The 13,267-nt window shown below is 42.3% G+C and overlaps 1 protein-coding gene and 1 long non-coding RNA gene across 6 annotated transcripts in view; both read right to left on the reverse strand.

Moving 5' to 3' along the window:
* Window positions 1-49: 49 nt before the first annotated feature.
* On the reverse strand, window positions 50-2,172 carry LOC142409769 (uncharacterized). The gene is made up of 3 exons (XR_012775766.1): window positions 2,096-2,172; window positions 463-775; window positions 50-165 (listed from the first exon to the last, which is right to left on the reverse strand). It is a non-coding gene; the product is annotated as an uncharacterized LOC142409769 (long non-coding RNA).
* Window positions 2,173-4,722: 2,550 nt separating this feature from the next.
* CCDC88C (coiled-coil domain containing 88C) overlaps window positions 4,723-13,267 on the reverse strand; it is a 101,215-nt gene continuing 92,670 nt past the window's right edge. The window contains exons 26-31 of one of the 5 annotated variants that reach the window (XM_075503443.1): window positions 11,884-12,066; window positions 11,409-11,477; window positions 10,549-10,617; window positions 9,483-9,784; window positions 8,250-8,357; window positions 4,723-7,027 (exon numbers count right to left, since the gene is read on the reverse strand). In XM_075503443.1, coding sequence (XP_075359558.1) covers window positions 6,023-7,027; window positions 8,250-8,357; window positions 9,483-9,784; window positions 10,549-10,617; window positions 11,409-11,477; window positions 11,884-12,066 — 1,736 coding nt within the window. In that variant the 3' untranslated portion in view covers window positions 4,723-6,022. Of the gene's footprint in view, window positions 7,028-8,249; window positions 8,466-9,482; window positions 9,785-10,548; window positions 10,618-11,408; window positions 11,478-11,883; window positions 12,067-13,267 lie in introns of all 5 variants that reach the window. The other 4 variants (XM_075503442.1, XM_075503446.1, XM_075503445.1 and 1 more) reach the window with 4 other exon arrangements.

Raw genomic sequence — 13,267 nt, forward strand, 5'->3', positions numbered from 1 at the left:
CCCAAGATTTTCATGTCACAGTCATCTCCCTAATTCTCAGTATTTCTGCTTTCACTCACAAATAGCCAAAAGGATCCTACAGGAGCACTCTCAATCTGATTGGGAGTTTTCCATCTCTGTAGAAGGCCGAGATGCTGCAGCTGAACCAGCAAGTAACCAGCGTCTCTGAAACACATGCATCTGTAGATTAGGTATTTTATGGGCTCACAGCACACACACAATCAAATTCCAAGTTTTGGATAACTAGAGAAAAAAAATCCTCTTGCAAAGGTGCAGGGAAGCATTTTCCATGGGTTTAACAAGAATGGGATAATTTTGGTCAGAGATATTTAAAGCAACAAGGGAACACAGACTTCCACATCCCATAATCTTCAAAATACCCTGCCGAATGGTAAAACAATCAGACTAGAAGCACTACAAAATGCTCACTTCAGTCCTTCACAGACATACTTTCCCACTTACTTCTTGCAGAAAACTCCCTCTTCCCTCCAATGCAAGTCTCTAGAGATGCCTCAGAAGTCCACTGGAGAGCTGTGTTTCTCCAGCTGGAATATCCTTCTCAAACTCCCATGTTCTTCCTTAGCAGTGTGTTCCCAAACACAAACTGTGCTTTACTTGCCATTAATGTCTCACACTTCCAGAGCACGACAACTACTGAAAAAGTGAGTGAGGTGATCTTTGACTTGCAAATTTCAGGGATTTTCACATGGAGAAGGCGCCCACTGTTCCTAGTGCGGTAGCCCAGCTCCATCCTGAATCCGAAGGCAGCCAGCACCTGATGTTGGAGAGGAGGAGGAGCCTCTTATATTTTACCTGATGATGTTTTCTTAAAGCAGAGACTGTTCAGCTCTCCCATAAACTATCTCATACCATAAACCGAAAGCATTAAAACACTATATTATATTAATCTATTTGATTCCATAAGGTGCAATGAGTCTCACCAATAGCTTCATTTTTCCCTTGCTAAGCACTCTCTCCTTTAGCATGACTTTCAGATCACACCATAGGGTACCACTCACTGAAGAGGGAGCTGGGCTCCTTCTGTTTCCCCTTTGTGCAACACATGCTTTCCACAGGCTAATGCCAACACTTAGATCTATTGATCTTCCTCATTCTGGTCTGCAACACACACATTACGTACTTTGGCATAGCCTCACCATCAGAGCTACGTAATCCTCAGTTATGATAATCTTTGGTTAAAAACATGCAAGTATTTTTAACCAGAGCTGATCAGAACAGCATCTGGGAATGATAAAGAGCTGACATTAGTTTCCATGGAATTCTCTGTTTTGGTTTGGCCATGTTTTAGGTTCCTAGTTTCTGTGGAATAACCACATTTTCATTGCCCTGTTCTCAGTAAAACCCCATTTCGCTCCCCCACCACTACCTCCCCAAAAAACAGACAATGAACTGTCCCTTCCATGGCTTCAGCAGGGGTAAGCACAGGTAGTCTGCTGCTGGGTTGCCCACTCATCCATGTTACTCTTTAATGGGATTCTTCACAATCCTCCAAATCTGAACTAACGTCAACTTTGTGTCACACTTCATCAACTCACATTTCACTGTCTTTAGGACCCAAGTTAGCCTTTTAAGGACTTTCCCATTTGAGAAGCTTTTAAACAGCAGCTCTGTTGTCTACTGTTCTCTTAATATATTTGAAGAAATCCTTGTGACTGAAAAAACACCATTTAGTTTTGAAAAAACTTGCCATAGCTTCTTCCAGTCACCTTAAACTCCTGCCAGCACTCTCTTAAATCATAATTTTTTTCACCAATTTCCAGCTGATGCCATTCTCTCTTAGTTCTTATGGCATTCTCTAGTACCAGCTTTCAAGATAGACCTTCACAGCCCAGTCTATTTCTCCAGTCTAGCAACCCTTCATAATGACAACTTCATTCATTATTTTTAGTAACTGAGCTATTTCACTCTGCGCTGTTAGGTCAGGTTAATTCTGCCTGGTACTGGCAATTTGTAAAAACATTCCCAAGCTTTCCACCTGCCCTTGAACATCTCCAGTGCTGCCAGGATCCGATACTCCACGACTCTGATGGGCAGAGAAGCAATTGTTAGGATAAAATTTTTTGGTGAAGCTTACCACAACTGATTTTTTTTTTTCCCTTTCATCTAAAAATGCAAAACCACAATTCAAATGCTCTCAACACAGCTGGGTTCCTGTTTAACCAAAAAAAAAAAGTGTTAATCTCTTTACATCCATTTAACATCCAGTTTGTAGTCATCTCACATGAACTAAGAATTTCTGGAGCATTTCTTCCATGTTCTGTCTTAAAGTCATTTACCTTTGGCTGAACTTCTAATATGCCTCCAAACATCTGGATGATCAGAAATAACTTCTAACCACATGGTGTTCCTTGATGTGTCATTTTTCTAAGCTAAGTACTAGCCATTTTTACAATGCACTTTGACTTGGAACTTCCCTCATCACAGAAAAAAGTAAATTCTATTTTTTAATTATTTTTCTGGAGCTTTTATGTTCTGAACTCAATTAACTGAAATCAGAAAAGGCCTGTTCACTTCACAATCAGCTCCCAAGTTTGAGGAACAGCTGAAGAATATCTAATGGGAAAAAGGTTTCCATGACACAGTGTCTCTGTAAAGGACCTGGCTTCAGATTTCTTGGTAAGGAGATACTCTGTCACTGCAGAGCATGCAACTCCCTAGAAGCAATTTCCACAGCAGCCATTTCTTTTACTTCAAGCAAATACCATTGTCATGCAGCGTGTGCAATTTTAAGCAAAATTTGTTTCCTCACGTTAAACAGCTTCACTGACTTCAGAGTTTGAGCATGCTGCAGGGAGTGGGTGTTGCCAAAGACACAGCCCCATGGCTTTCTCAGAAACCCATCGGCTACTTAGCTGCCTCCTTGGGATGGGAATCACCTTCAAAAATCTGTCCTTTAATAGAAAATATGACCTAGAGAATTAATGAGCCATGTATACAAACTGAGGTACTCCATTATTGAACATTACTTGAAGCATTATGTCCAGAACCATTTACAGCATTATTTAGCACACGTAATTAGCAATCTTCAGGGAGCACGTGCTTCCCCCCGTGTCAGGAAATCTCAGCATCCTACAGCCCTTTGCCACACAGAGCTGAGAAAAGCCCGCGTGCTGAAGCCTAGGGCTCCTGCACAGGGAGGTCCCTTTGTCCAGGGGCTCAACACGTACCGGTGTGTGGCTGCAGCCGGCGGCTCCCCAGCCTGCTGCCGGCACTCCCAACGGCCAGGCCCAGCTGCCTGCCCACACATGGTGGGTCTCAGGATCCTTTGAAGTTGTGCAAATCGAAACAGCTGCTATTTCATCGCAGTTCCCCTTTTCTTCTTGGAAGGAATCGAGAAGCCTGAAATGGTCTGGCAGCTCTGCCCCCTCCACTTCTCCCTCACAGAAAAACCTCTCCCGGCAGCTCCCGCCACCTCACACAAGCCGGCGCCTCATGGCAGCTCTACCTGCCCAGCTCCACTGGCACAAACGTGGGAGGATTTGCTGATTACTCTCTCTCTAAACACAATTGACTTCTCTCCCATGTTATCTTTGACACACAGAAACATCCATTTATCCTACCAATGACTGCTCTGGGCACCCCAGAAAGGCAAAGAGTAGCAGCATCTTAGCTAGAGGCAGGCCTTGTTTTCCCTCCCACCCCATTTCTTACCTGATGGTGGCTCTTACCTGGGAGCCACCACATCTACCAAAGAGTTGAAAACAATTAATGAATTGAGCAGACTGCAAAATGACTGCACCTGCCATGGCAGGACAGGCACCTATACCAAAAATTTCCTTAATGGTCTCGGGAAGGTCCAAGCACCACAGCATCATGTGCTTCAACAGTTGTTCCACGTTGTAACGTCTGTATTTAAAATTATCCCATACTTGAAAGGTACTATGTAAGTATTAAGCACATTTTAATTCAAACCCACTAGAACTGAGGAAGTAAATTATTGTAAATAACTCAAAAAATTACAACTAAGGTGTGACTGGGCAGGTATTCATAACAAAAGCAGATCTACAGTAACTGACAACTCGCAGATGAATTCCTCAGCAGTCCAGCCTGCAGGGCAATCGAGCACATGCCTCCAAAACAGGGCTGAAACAAGGGACAAACACCAGTCTTTCACACCTTTAGTGATCTGGCCAAGAATCAATGTTGAGGGGGAATTTCTGGAAGAATTTCAGTTTACCAAAACCACTATGTTCTAAAACTGCTGTATAGCACATAATTTTAAAATTGTTGCAAAACTATGGTTTGCAATTAAAATAGCAGAGAAGGCAGAAAGTTCCTTTTGCCATTCTCTGCATGTTCAAAGATGAGTAATTTCTCATTTTTGTAAGGCATCCTGAGAGTTAAGCATGGAACAGATTGTACAAAATGCAAGCTTGGTCAAAGTTGACAGCATGCTTGGCACAGTCTGAAGTGGTCAGAGAAGCATAAAAATCTAACGGTCTGATACTACAGTGACCTGGAAGCCACTTAATTTGCATGATCAATCCTACTGAAGTCTTCAGTAAGAAGGTTACAAACAAACAAAGATTTCCGGTATGTCTCTTTTGTGGCAACATTATAAAAACAAACACAACTCTGCCACACAGAGATGCCAATTAACACTGAGGCGTACACAAAGCTATTGCAGACAGATCTCCATCCAGCAGCATGAATTGGGGTTTGTTTTTTTTTTCCCCAAGGAAAAAAAAAGTACAACATCTATCTATTTTATTTTAATCTTTATTATAAACAATTTTGTAGTTTCCAGAATGGGATTACTACATACTAGATAACAAAAACATCCTCAGCTGAATCAGTTTTAGCTTTTACTAGATTAAATCAGAACAAGTTGTTGGGTTTTTTTAAGGATTTAGTCTATTGCAAGAAAAACAGCTTTACAAACATGAAATAGAATTAAAGATATGCATTTGATCATATATACATAAGCAGCTGATGACACTCCGGACAGAAACATACAAGGAACTTCTTTGCGCATAAATAGATTTTTAAAAGTATATTTCTTTCACATGTATACAAAAAATTATTTTGCTTTCTATACCAAGCAAAGTTCTTGGAGACAAACAAGGATTTCTAAGAGACAAAAACCCACATATCGCTTAGGATGTGTGCTGTCACGCACACAAGGATGTAATAATACAATTTACACAGCATTCCTATACAATACTTGAGCTTCTTATATACATACTTACAAGACACTTCTATACATGAGATGCCACCTTTGCAATTGAAATGGCATCTACTCTGAAAGGCTGCATTAGTTCCAGTGTTTGTATAAAAGATAAAACAAGTTTCAAAAGGCAGCACCACTTGGCTTGCAGAGTCAAGGATCCACTGAGCTGCAGCTATAGTGAAGGCAATGGGGTAATTACACTGGCCACTCTGTGTTTACAACAGTGCCAGCAGGGAAGGTGAAGACATGACCCCTGAAGTCTACACATTACCTCTATAAAATGTGGCTGTGGCAAGAACAGTTGATTTTAACAGATCCATGGCTAAAGCCACACACTTGCACTCTTCAGCTTTCTCTTAAGTTACATAAGCCAAGTGTCTGGTTCTGTCTTTGGGGGAGAAGTTTGGGTTTTACATGACCTTTTCAGTATGATTAAATTATTTATCAATGGTGGGGCTGGGTTCAGCACATGACCTGTGAAACTCTTCTTTAATGCAGGTAGAAGGGGTGCACAGTGCAGCGATGACAGAGGACCCTGCTAAGCCTCTACTGGAGTGGGGAATGCTCAGCACCTGTGAGAATCAGGTGCCAAGCCTGCTGTGAGATTAGGTCAGGCTTCCACTTTGTTTTAGGCACAACAGTGTCAAAAGAAGGGATGGAGTTTTGCTCCTTGTTTCTCTTAATCATACTTTGTCCAACTAGGAAACAGTACCCGGAGAACATTCAGAGCAGCATGCAGGTGATGCCTCTAAGACCTGGCACACTGTCTAGACAAATGCTACCCAGATGTCAGCAATGCCAAACACACATATTACTAGCTGCATCCGTGGGTTACACACACCCATACTCATACCAAACCGTCTGCTGATCCCCCTGGGGATCTGGAGACCCGGGAGTGCTGTTGGAGCTGCTTCCTCTCATGGGCTCCTCCACAGCCCCTGTGCTGCCTTCTGGCAGCTTACCCTGGCACTTGGTAAGTAGGGCATCACCCTGGCCTTGCCTTAGGGAAATATTTCCCTCAGTGCTGCTGGAAACAGCTCTGGCAGGGGCCACCTCCCCAGTACGAGGGGCTGGCTTGGGTTTGACTTTAGAGGGAGTGTGTGATGCGGGTGAGTAGTGTTGCCCAGTGTTCACACGCTCCTGTTGCTGCACGTTCAGATTGCTGGTGGATGCAGTGGGTGAGGCAGAGAACTGATGGAAGGAGAGCGGCCTCTCATCTTTTGGTGAGGCCAGGGAAAGGCGCCTTGCATCAAGCTGCCGACAGCAGGAATCAACACCTTGCAAGGAACCTGCCACCTTTGCAGACTGTGGCCTCTCTCTCGAGGTTGCCTGGGAGCTCACTGGCACAGAAGCCCTAGCAGTCTGACTGACAGTGTCCTTGCCCCCACGCAGGTCTGCTGCTGACCTCTGAGGGCTCTCCTGCCTGTACGTCTCCGGGCCGGTGGCCCTGAGGAGGTCTGCAGAGGCTAAGCTAAATGCCCTGCTCAATGACGTACTCCTCCTGCTCGCGGTTCCAGGCTGCTGAGGCTGTGCCATCTGCCGCATCCCACTGGCAGGCTGGTGCTGGGGCATGTGAGAAAGCTTAAGGGACCCCTGGGAGTTTGCCAGAGGCTCAGGTTCGACCTGTCTGAGGTTTGGCTTCATGTAATTTCCAGGTTTAGCTGTTCTTCCTTCTTCATTGGCAATGGTCATCTTTACAGTTGGAGCAACAAGACTAGTGGGCATCTTAGCAGCCTCCTTTCTGGACGGCTGAACCAGCGGGTTGCCAGTAGCCGAAGGCTCATTTGCTTTCCTAAAATAATCGCTGAGCAAGTCATCTCTGTTACTGGAGGTGTCCTGGTGTGAGAAAATATGAACATGCCACATTAATGACAACACCTTTTGTTTAAAGAATCATGCAGAGCTTTGTGTTCAGATAATCTTCCTTCCCACTTAATTCAAGCCAAGTACAACCGTAGTTTTTATATTTAAAGTGGGGAACAGAAGATATAAATGCTTACAATGGGTATAAATCCAAATCAAGGAGTAACATGCTCATCATAATTAGATTGTGACAGCCTCGTTTGCCAGATTAATTGTCTTAAATTTTAAAAAATTTCATCTCACTTGGAACCTGGGCAGCAGCTCTTGTGCTTCCTTTCACATCAGTCACTATCACTGTAACATCAATATCACATTAATGACAGCCATTGGTATCAGCAGATATCAATGATGGTCTGTCATCTTCCAGAATACAGTTCAGCTGGATAATACACTACTGTAACTTCAGGGATAGAATACCTTGGGGAGATGTGCTAGCATTACAAGAAAGTTTCATTGCTTCTCCATTGATTCCCCTCACCTCCCGCAGTCAATATACTATATATGTTAAAAGCTGCGTGTACAACATAACGAAATGTACAAAAAATCATTACAAAAATGGAGAAATTATTGCTTGCCCACAATTAACCTGCAAATTTCGAGTCAGACAATTAATCTGGCAGTAAAAGGAAATATACAATGAATATTTCATGGCGATGGTCCATGCAATCCAAAAATGGTGATGTTTGATCAGCTGCCATTGGACTATTAGTACGAGGCATGCTCAGAATAGTTAAGGGACATGCTGTCTTCACAAAAAACGTGCTGAAACAAGCTCATGGGATTTATTTCTTTACTGTTCTCTAGGGAGTATGTTAAAGCTTCATGTATTCATTTCACTAGCGTTCCAAACGTTTCTTCCAGTCAAAAAACTCATTTGCTAGAAGTGAACACCATCAACGGTAACAGTGCAGCGGGAAGATTTCTATGCTCAACTAAATGTTAAAGTGTTAGGGTTATTGTTAACTTCACTTTAAACTTCTGTTACACACATAACATGACAGACTGACTAGTCCTCCGAAAACATGCATGTTTATGAACAAGCACTGGAAATACTTTATGAGCAATGAATGCAAGTGATCTGGCAGCCTTTAAAATAACAGCTAAGAGTTACAATATGCTTCTATAGGTATTAATATGCTAGCAAAAGCTGTCGTAAGTTGGGAGCTGTTGCCTTCATAGCAAGAACAATGGATACCCTGGGGATATACAGTGAAGTAGATCTCCTATTTCCCCTGCCTGTTCTGTGCCTCACGCTGTCGGGACATGAATGACTGAGGACCGATTCAAGTGACTGCGAAGGTTCCTGATGGAGGGAAGGACATAGGGAGTAGCAAGAGGGATACAGTGCATCAGCTTCTAACAGAAATTGGTGCAATGAAATCATTTCACTCTCATTTAAACTGCGCCGACGCTGAAAAGGAACAAGGATGACAGAAAGAATGAAAATGGAGACATGGTCAGGTAGTTACAGACCAGGAAAAAAAAAATTAAATTGTAAACATCTCTCAAAGCTAAGAATTGTATTTAGGATAATGAGGGAATAGGAGGTATATTTAAATCTTGCTCTGAAAATTCAAGGACCAGAATTTACTGATGCCATAAAACGGTACAGGTATGCTGATTTCAATACTGTTATCAAGGCATTCATGAAACAGAAACATCTCTTCACTTGTGAATTGTTCTTCAAAACAGTGAATTGTTCTTAAGATATTAACATGCTCGATACTGTACCACCTCACTACTGTACAGCATCTCTGAGCAGTAAAAGACAAATGCCATCTAGAAAACAAATATTTCATTTCTGACAAAGCACTTCAGTGTGCGGCATATTCTTGCAGTCATTGAACCAACAGAACAGTGCCAGTCAGCACACAAACACACAGTATGGTGAAAGCATCGAGAACTTCCTTTGGCAAGAAAAATATTCTCTCTCAAATGCACCGATGGTATTTTCAGATTATGAGATTGTTTTAACAACTGTGTATTTTTCACTTTAATTGAAAACTACTGTTAGGTTTCATTTCTAATTACAGATTTAGCAGCTGAAAATTACACAGAAAACTTATCAGTTCACAAATGAAAATACCTGGAGCTGAAAATTAATGATATAATACGAAACCCTGACCACAAGCGTTTAATATTAAAAAGCCCCAGCAGTCCAATACATAGTACTTGCAGTGAATTATCTGCCTGACTTGCCATAGGTGATACACCAAAATAAATTAGAGTCCTGTATGAAAGTTAATCTTGCCTTAGTTGTTGGAACTGTTTCATTCATTCTGCAAGATTCAATAGTTCTCTGCAAGTTCCACACATATGAACAAGGATCATCTTGTCTTTCCTTGTTTCCCTATGCCCTCATCCCCCTGAATCAGCTTTGAACATTTTTTTGACATCCGAGACGGGCTATCTAGCTCTATTTACTTACACTTGGTGGGGACAGCCTGTTGCTCTCTTCCAAGAACTCTTCCAAAGTTACCATCTCACTGCCAGGTGAGGCAGACCGTTGCCTGCCTGCATAAGACTGGGATGGAGTACTCTTCTGAGGTACATCATAAGAGATCAAACCATTCCTGTGGGAGGAGGACTCACGCCTGCTGCTAGGGCTTAAGACGGCAGAAGCAGAGTGAAAGGGATAGGTGTCTCGGAGCAAGGCTGGTGCCTCTCTGCTTGGCACCATATCTTCACTGCTGAGGCTCTCGGTCCTACCATGGATATGATCTAAGGAACCTGAGGAGAGGCATAAATATCATTAAAGACACTGTTCTTCCCTCATTTCAGATTTCCCACTGAGGTAGTAACTTTATCATCCAGGGCCACTTCCACACAGACTAGGTGGCATTTTTGGCTTTACTTTCTTCTCCCACAGAACTCAAGGCAGTCAGAACTTCGAAAAATCAGGTCTAGTAAATGTGTTGCAGTATCTCCTTTGAGCCCCTGTGTTAAACAAGCACAGCTACTTGTCCGAAGAACAGGAATAACACAGATAGTAAGGGGGCCTCTTTACCACCTCTGTGCCACTAGATCTCCCAGTCTCAGCTGTGTGATCTGAGAGCCAGAACCTGCCAGAGGGAAAGCAGAAAGTGGATTTTTCCACAGTGCCAGGTCTCCTGGCATCCTTCAAGGATGCACAATTTCAGCAAATCTCCAGAGCACACTGATTCCACGCACAAGTTGTGTACAGAGTAAGAGCAAAGACCTGTTGTTGTAAAAGGAGTCTAGGAGTGGCCTGATACTTCCCACAATATGATGCCAGTCAGACTGAAGCAAAACTAGACTGCCTGCCTTAAAAGCCATGCCTTGCCAGAATTGATCTTAGAAAAATACTTCTTGCCAGCAGTTTTGATTCCCAACGCAGCCATGTCCAGGTTGCATAATCATCACAATTTCAAAACAACAGTCTTCAAATTTAACTGGAAGAAAAACAGCATTTTGCACACAGTTTCATGGAATGTCACTTCCTGTTTGTCAGAACCTGGCTGTAAAAGCTTTACCTTTCAAATTGAGAGGTGAACTACTGCTGGAAGCGTTTCTACTGCTCTCTAAACTGTTTGGCCTGGACACTGAAAAACACAAAACAAGCATTGAACAAACAGATCTTAAGTTCCTCTGATTCTCTAAAAGACTTGGCTACAGTCTGCCTTCTGAAAATAGGACCTGTGTGACTAAGTCACTTTGAAAACATTAACAACGTAATATACACGGGATGCCAAAGTCTGGACAGAGTAGAAACCGTTCTCACTTTTCAAGTGAAGTTGTTCAGGATCCATCTTGTTTTTCTCACTTATTTTTTGCACAAAGAAATATGTTCTGAGTTTTGCTTTTACAGCAACTATAAACAAAGTAATGTCAATACTGAGGAAGTTCAACAATAAGTTCTGCCTCTTTCTCAGTTTGTGGAAGGAGCTGGTAACCAGCCTGCAAATTAAGTCTTCCACAAATCTCTGAGCAGGCAGTGCTGCTGCTGCACCAGTGTTCCCACCGTGCAGCCACACTCCCCACCCCGAATTTTTTTTATTGCTGATTCACTCCCTTAAGGAAGGAATTGAACACTGTCCAGAAAAATCACCAAAAAATTTGTAAGACATGCATTAAAGGGTCTGTTGCTGGGGCAAGGCAACTTGTCTCAATGTCGGCATTATTTTTGACAATTTATTTTGGGAAAGCATCCATTAAAAGCTTCTCAATAGAAAAACAGAAGTACTTATACCCACATTCCCAAAATGGCATTGCATTACTACATCTCACTCTACCATGTTAATTTAACTAAAATGCACGAGGTCAGTTCATGTGGATGCAATGTAACAAGTCTTAATGTAAAGGTTTAAAGCCCTCATGTATGCTACAAACTTACCGTGCTGTCTGGTGCTTGCAAACTCCACCTCAGAGGACTGTTCACATAGATTATCTTCTGAATTATAGCCTGAAAAGAACACAAAACTTAAAAGGCAATATTAAACACAGGAAGGTCAATCCTTCAGGTCAGTCTCCAATGTATTCTAGCAGTGTAGAAGACTGAGGTGATCAAGAGCATTTTACAAAGCCAACATTGGAAATACAGCCATCTTCTAACCACTGTTGTGAACCACTAGGCAGGGAACCACAGGAGAAGTGATATCCAAATGTGGTCTGTTAAGTTGATGACGTTACAAGAGTAAGGAAACCCTGTATCTGATCAATTAACCCATTAAGCAGATAAAGTAGGAGTGAAAATACTAGCGCTCTGTTTTTGTACTTGAATGCCACTAGAAGCCTTGTTTCACCCAAGCAGGAACTACCAAGTAGCCCCATATACCAGTAACAGCTGGTATATCAAATGCCCCGCACACCTTTTGGTCTGCTCTGGAGCCTGGAGATGGGGGTGGAAGTGTGCAGATGAATAGCTGAGGTCGAGTAAGTCCTGGTACCCAGCTCCACACAGCAGTGTTTTGTCACAGAGTCTACTGAGATTTCAACATTATCATTGCTGCCTCCGTGATGGGAATTCCTCTTTTGCTTTAGGTCCATTAGCACTGAAGGGGAGAGAGGTAAATATGAGGCCATGAAAAATAGCATTAAGAGATTTGTATTTATCTGCCCATACAAACATGACAAGCAGGCACAAAGAAACTGCACAACAGAGGCGCTAGTTTTGCAAGCTTTTCCATGAACAGTTCAGTATTGGATAGGAAATTTCTACCACCAGTTTTTCAATCATGTGTGCTCTCTGTAAAGCGTGGGAGTGACAAGGGCTGCTTAGTGCCAGTGGGAGGGTTGATATTATACATGCAACAATTACCGTGAAAGGAGGAAGAAAAGGAGCAAAGACATGAATGCAGAAAAGGTAAGTGAGGTGTGAAATTCCCATAACATTATTCCTTGCAGGTACATTTTATAAGCACTCACTTCAGTAATAAAATAGAATAAGGTAAGAGTGACAGAAGTCACACTCTTATGCAAAAAGAAATAATGCTGATTTAGAAATTATCTAGCATGATCCGCGCACTAAGATAATTGCTTTCAGGTTTAGATGTTTGCTGTGGTAAGAGCTCAGTCTCTACAAGGTTAAAACTCTGCTGCTGTTATGATGCTCTGGTGCAACGATTTTTAAGTGGAATTCCTGGGATCTCCGCATGATAACAACAAAAACTACCTGCTAGAATATTATTTTAATTCAGAAGGCTGAAGACATCTTTCCTAGTGATGAGGTAGGTTAATTCATTTCTTGTAATGTGAATGTAATGCTTTAAGGCACACAAAACAGAACAAAATGTAAAGAATTTACTATAGGAAACTCCCTTAATGAGATGCAAAATTCTGGTTTTCTACATATTTTTATAGAGCACTTGCTTAACTAATAGTAACTAAATGCTGAAAACACAGCAGCACGCAGTGGTCAAAATAAACAACTTGCAGAGACAATGGACAGACAGTTAGTTCAAAGCACAGAGCAGCAGCAAAGCTGTATTAGAGAAATGGACTGAGTTACTGTCATCTTAGATGACTCCTGGAAGCTGACTTCAGAAACAACGTTTACTCCCACAGTCTGCGTAGGCTCCATAGCACAGGGCTGGCACTTTCAGAACTGAAGTTTATGGCACACCTGTAGGGGCAATTACTGGCTACAGCTTGTCATGCAAATCTGTATTTCTAACTGACTTTGTAGATGCACTTAACACCTTCCATAGATGCCAGAATTATTAATTGCCCTGGAGACAAACGTTCTCTACAAAT

Source organism: Mycteria americana, chromosome 5, assembly GCF_035582795.1.
Source record: "Mycteria americana isolate JAX WOST 10 ecotype Jacksonville Zoo and Gardens chromosome 5, USCA_MyAme_1.0, whole genome shotgun sequence".
NCBI lineage: Eukaryota > Metazoa > Chordata > Aves > Ciconiiformes > Ciconiidae > Mycteria > Mycteria americana.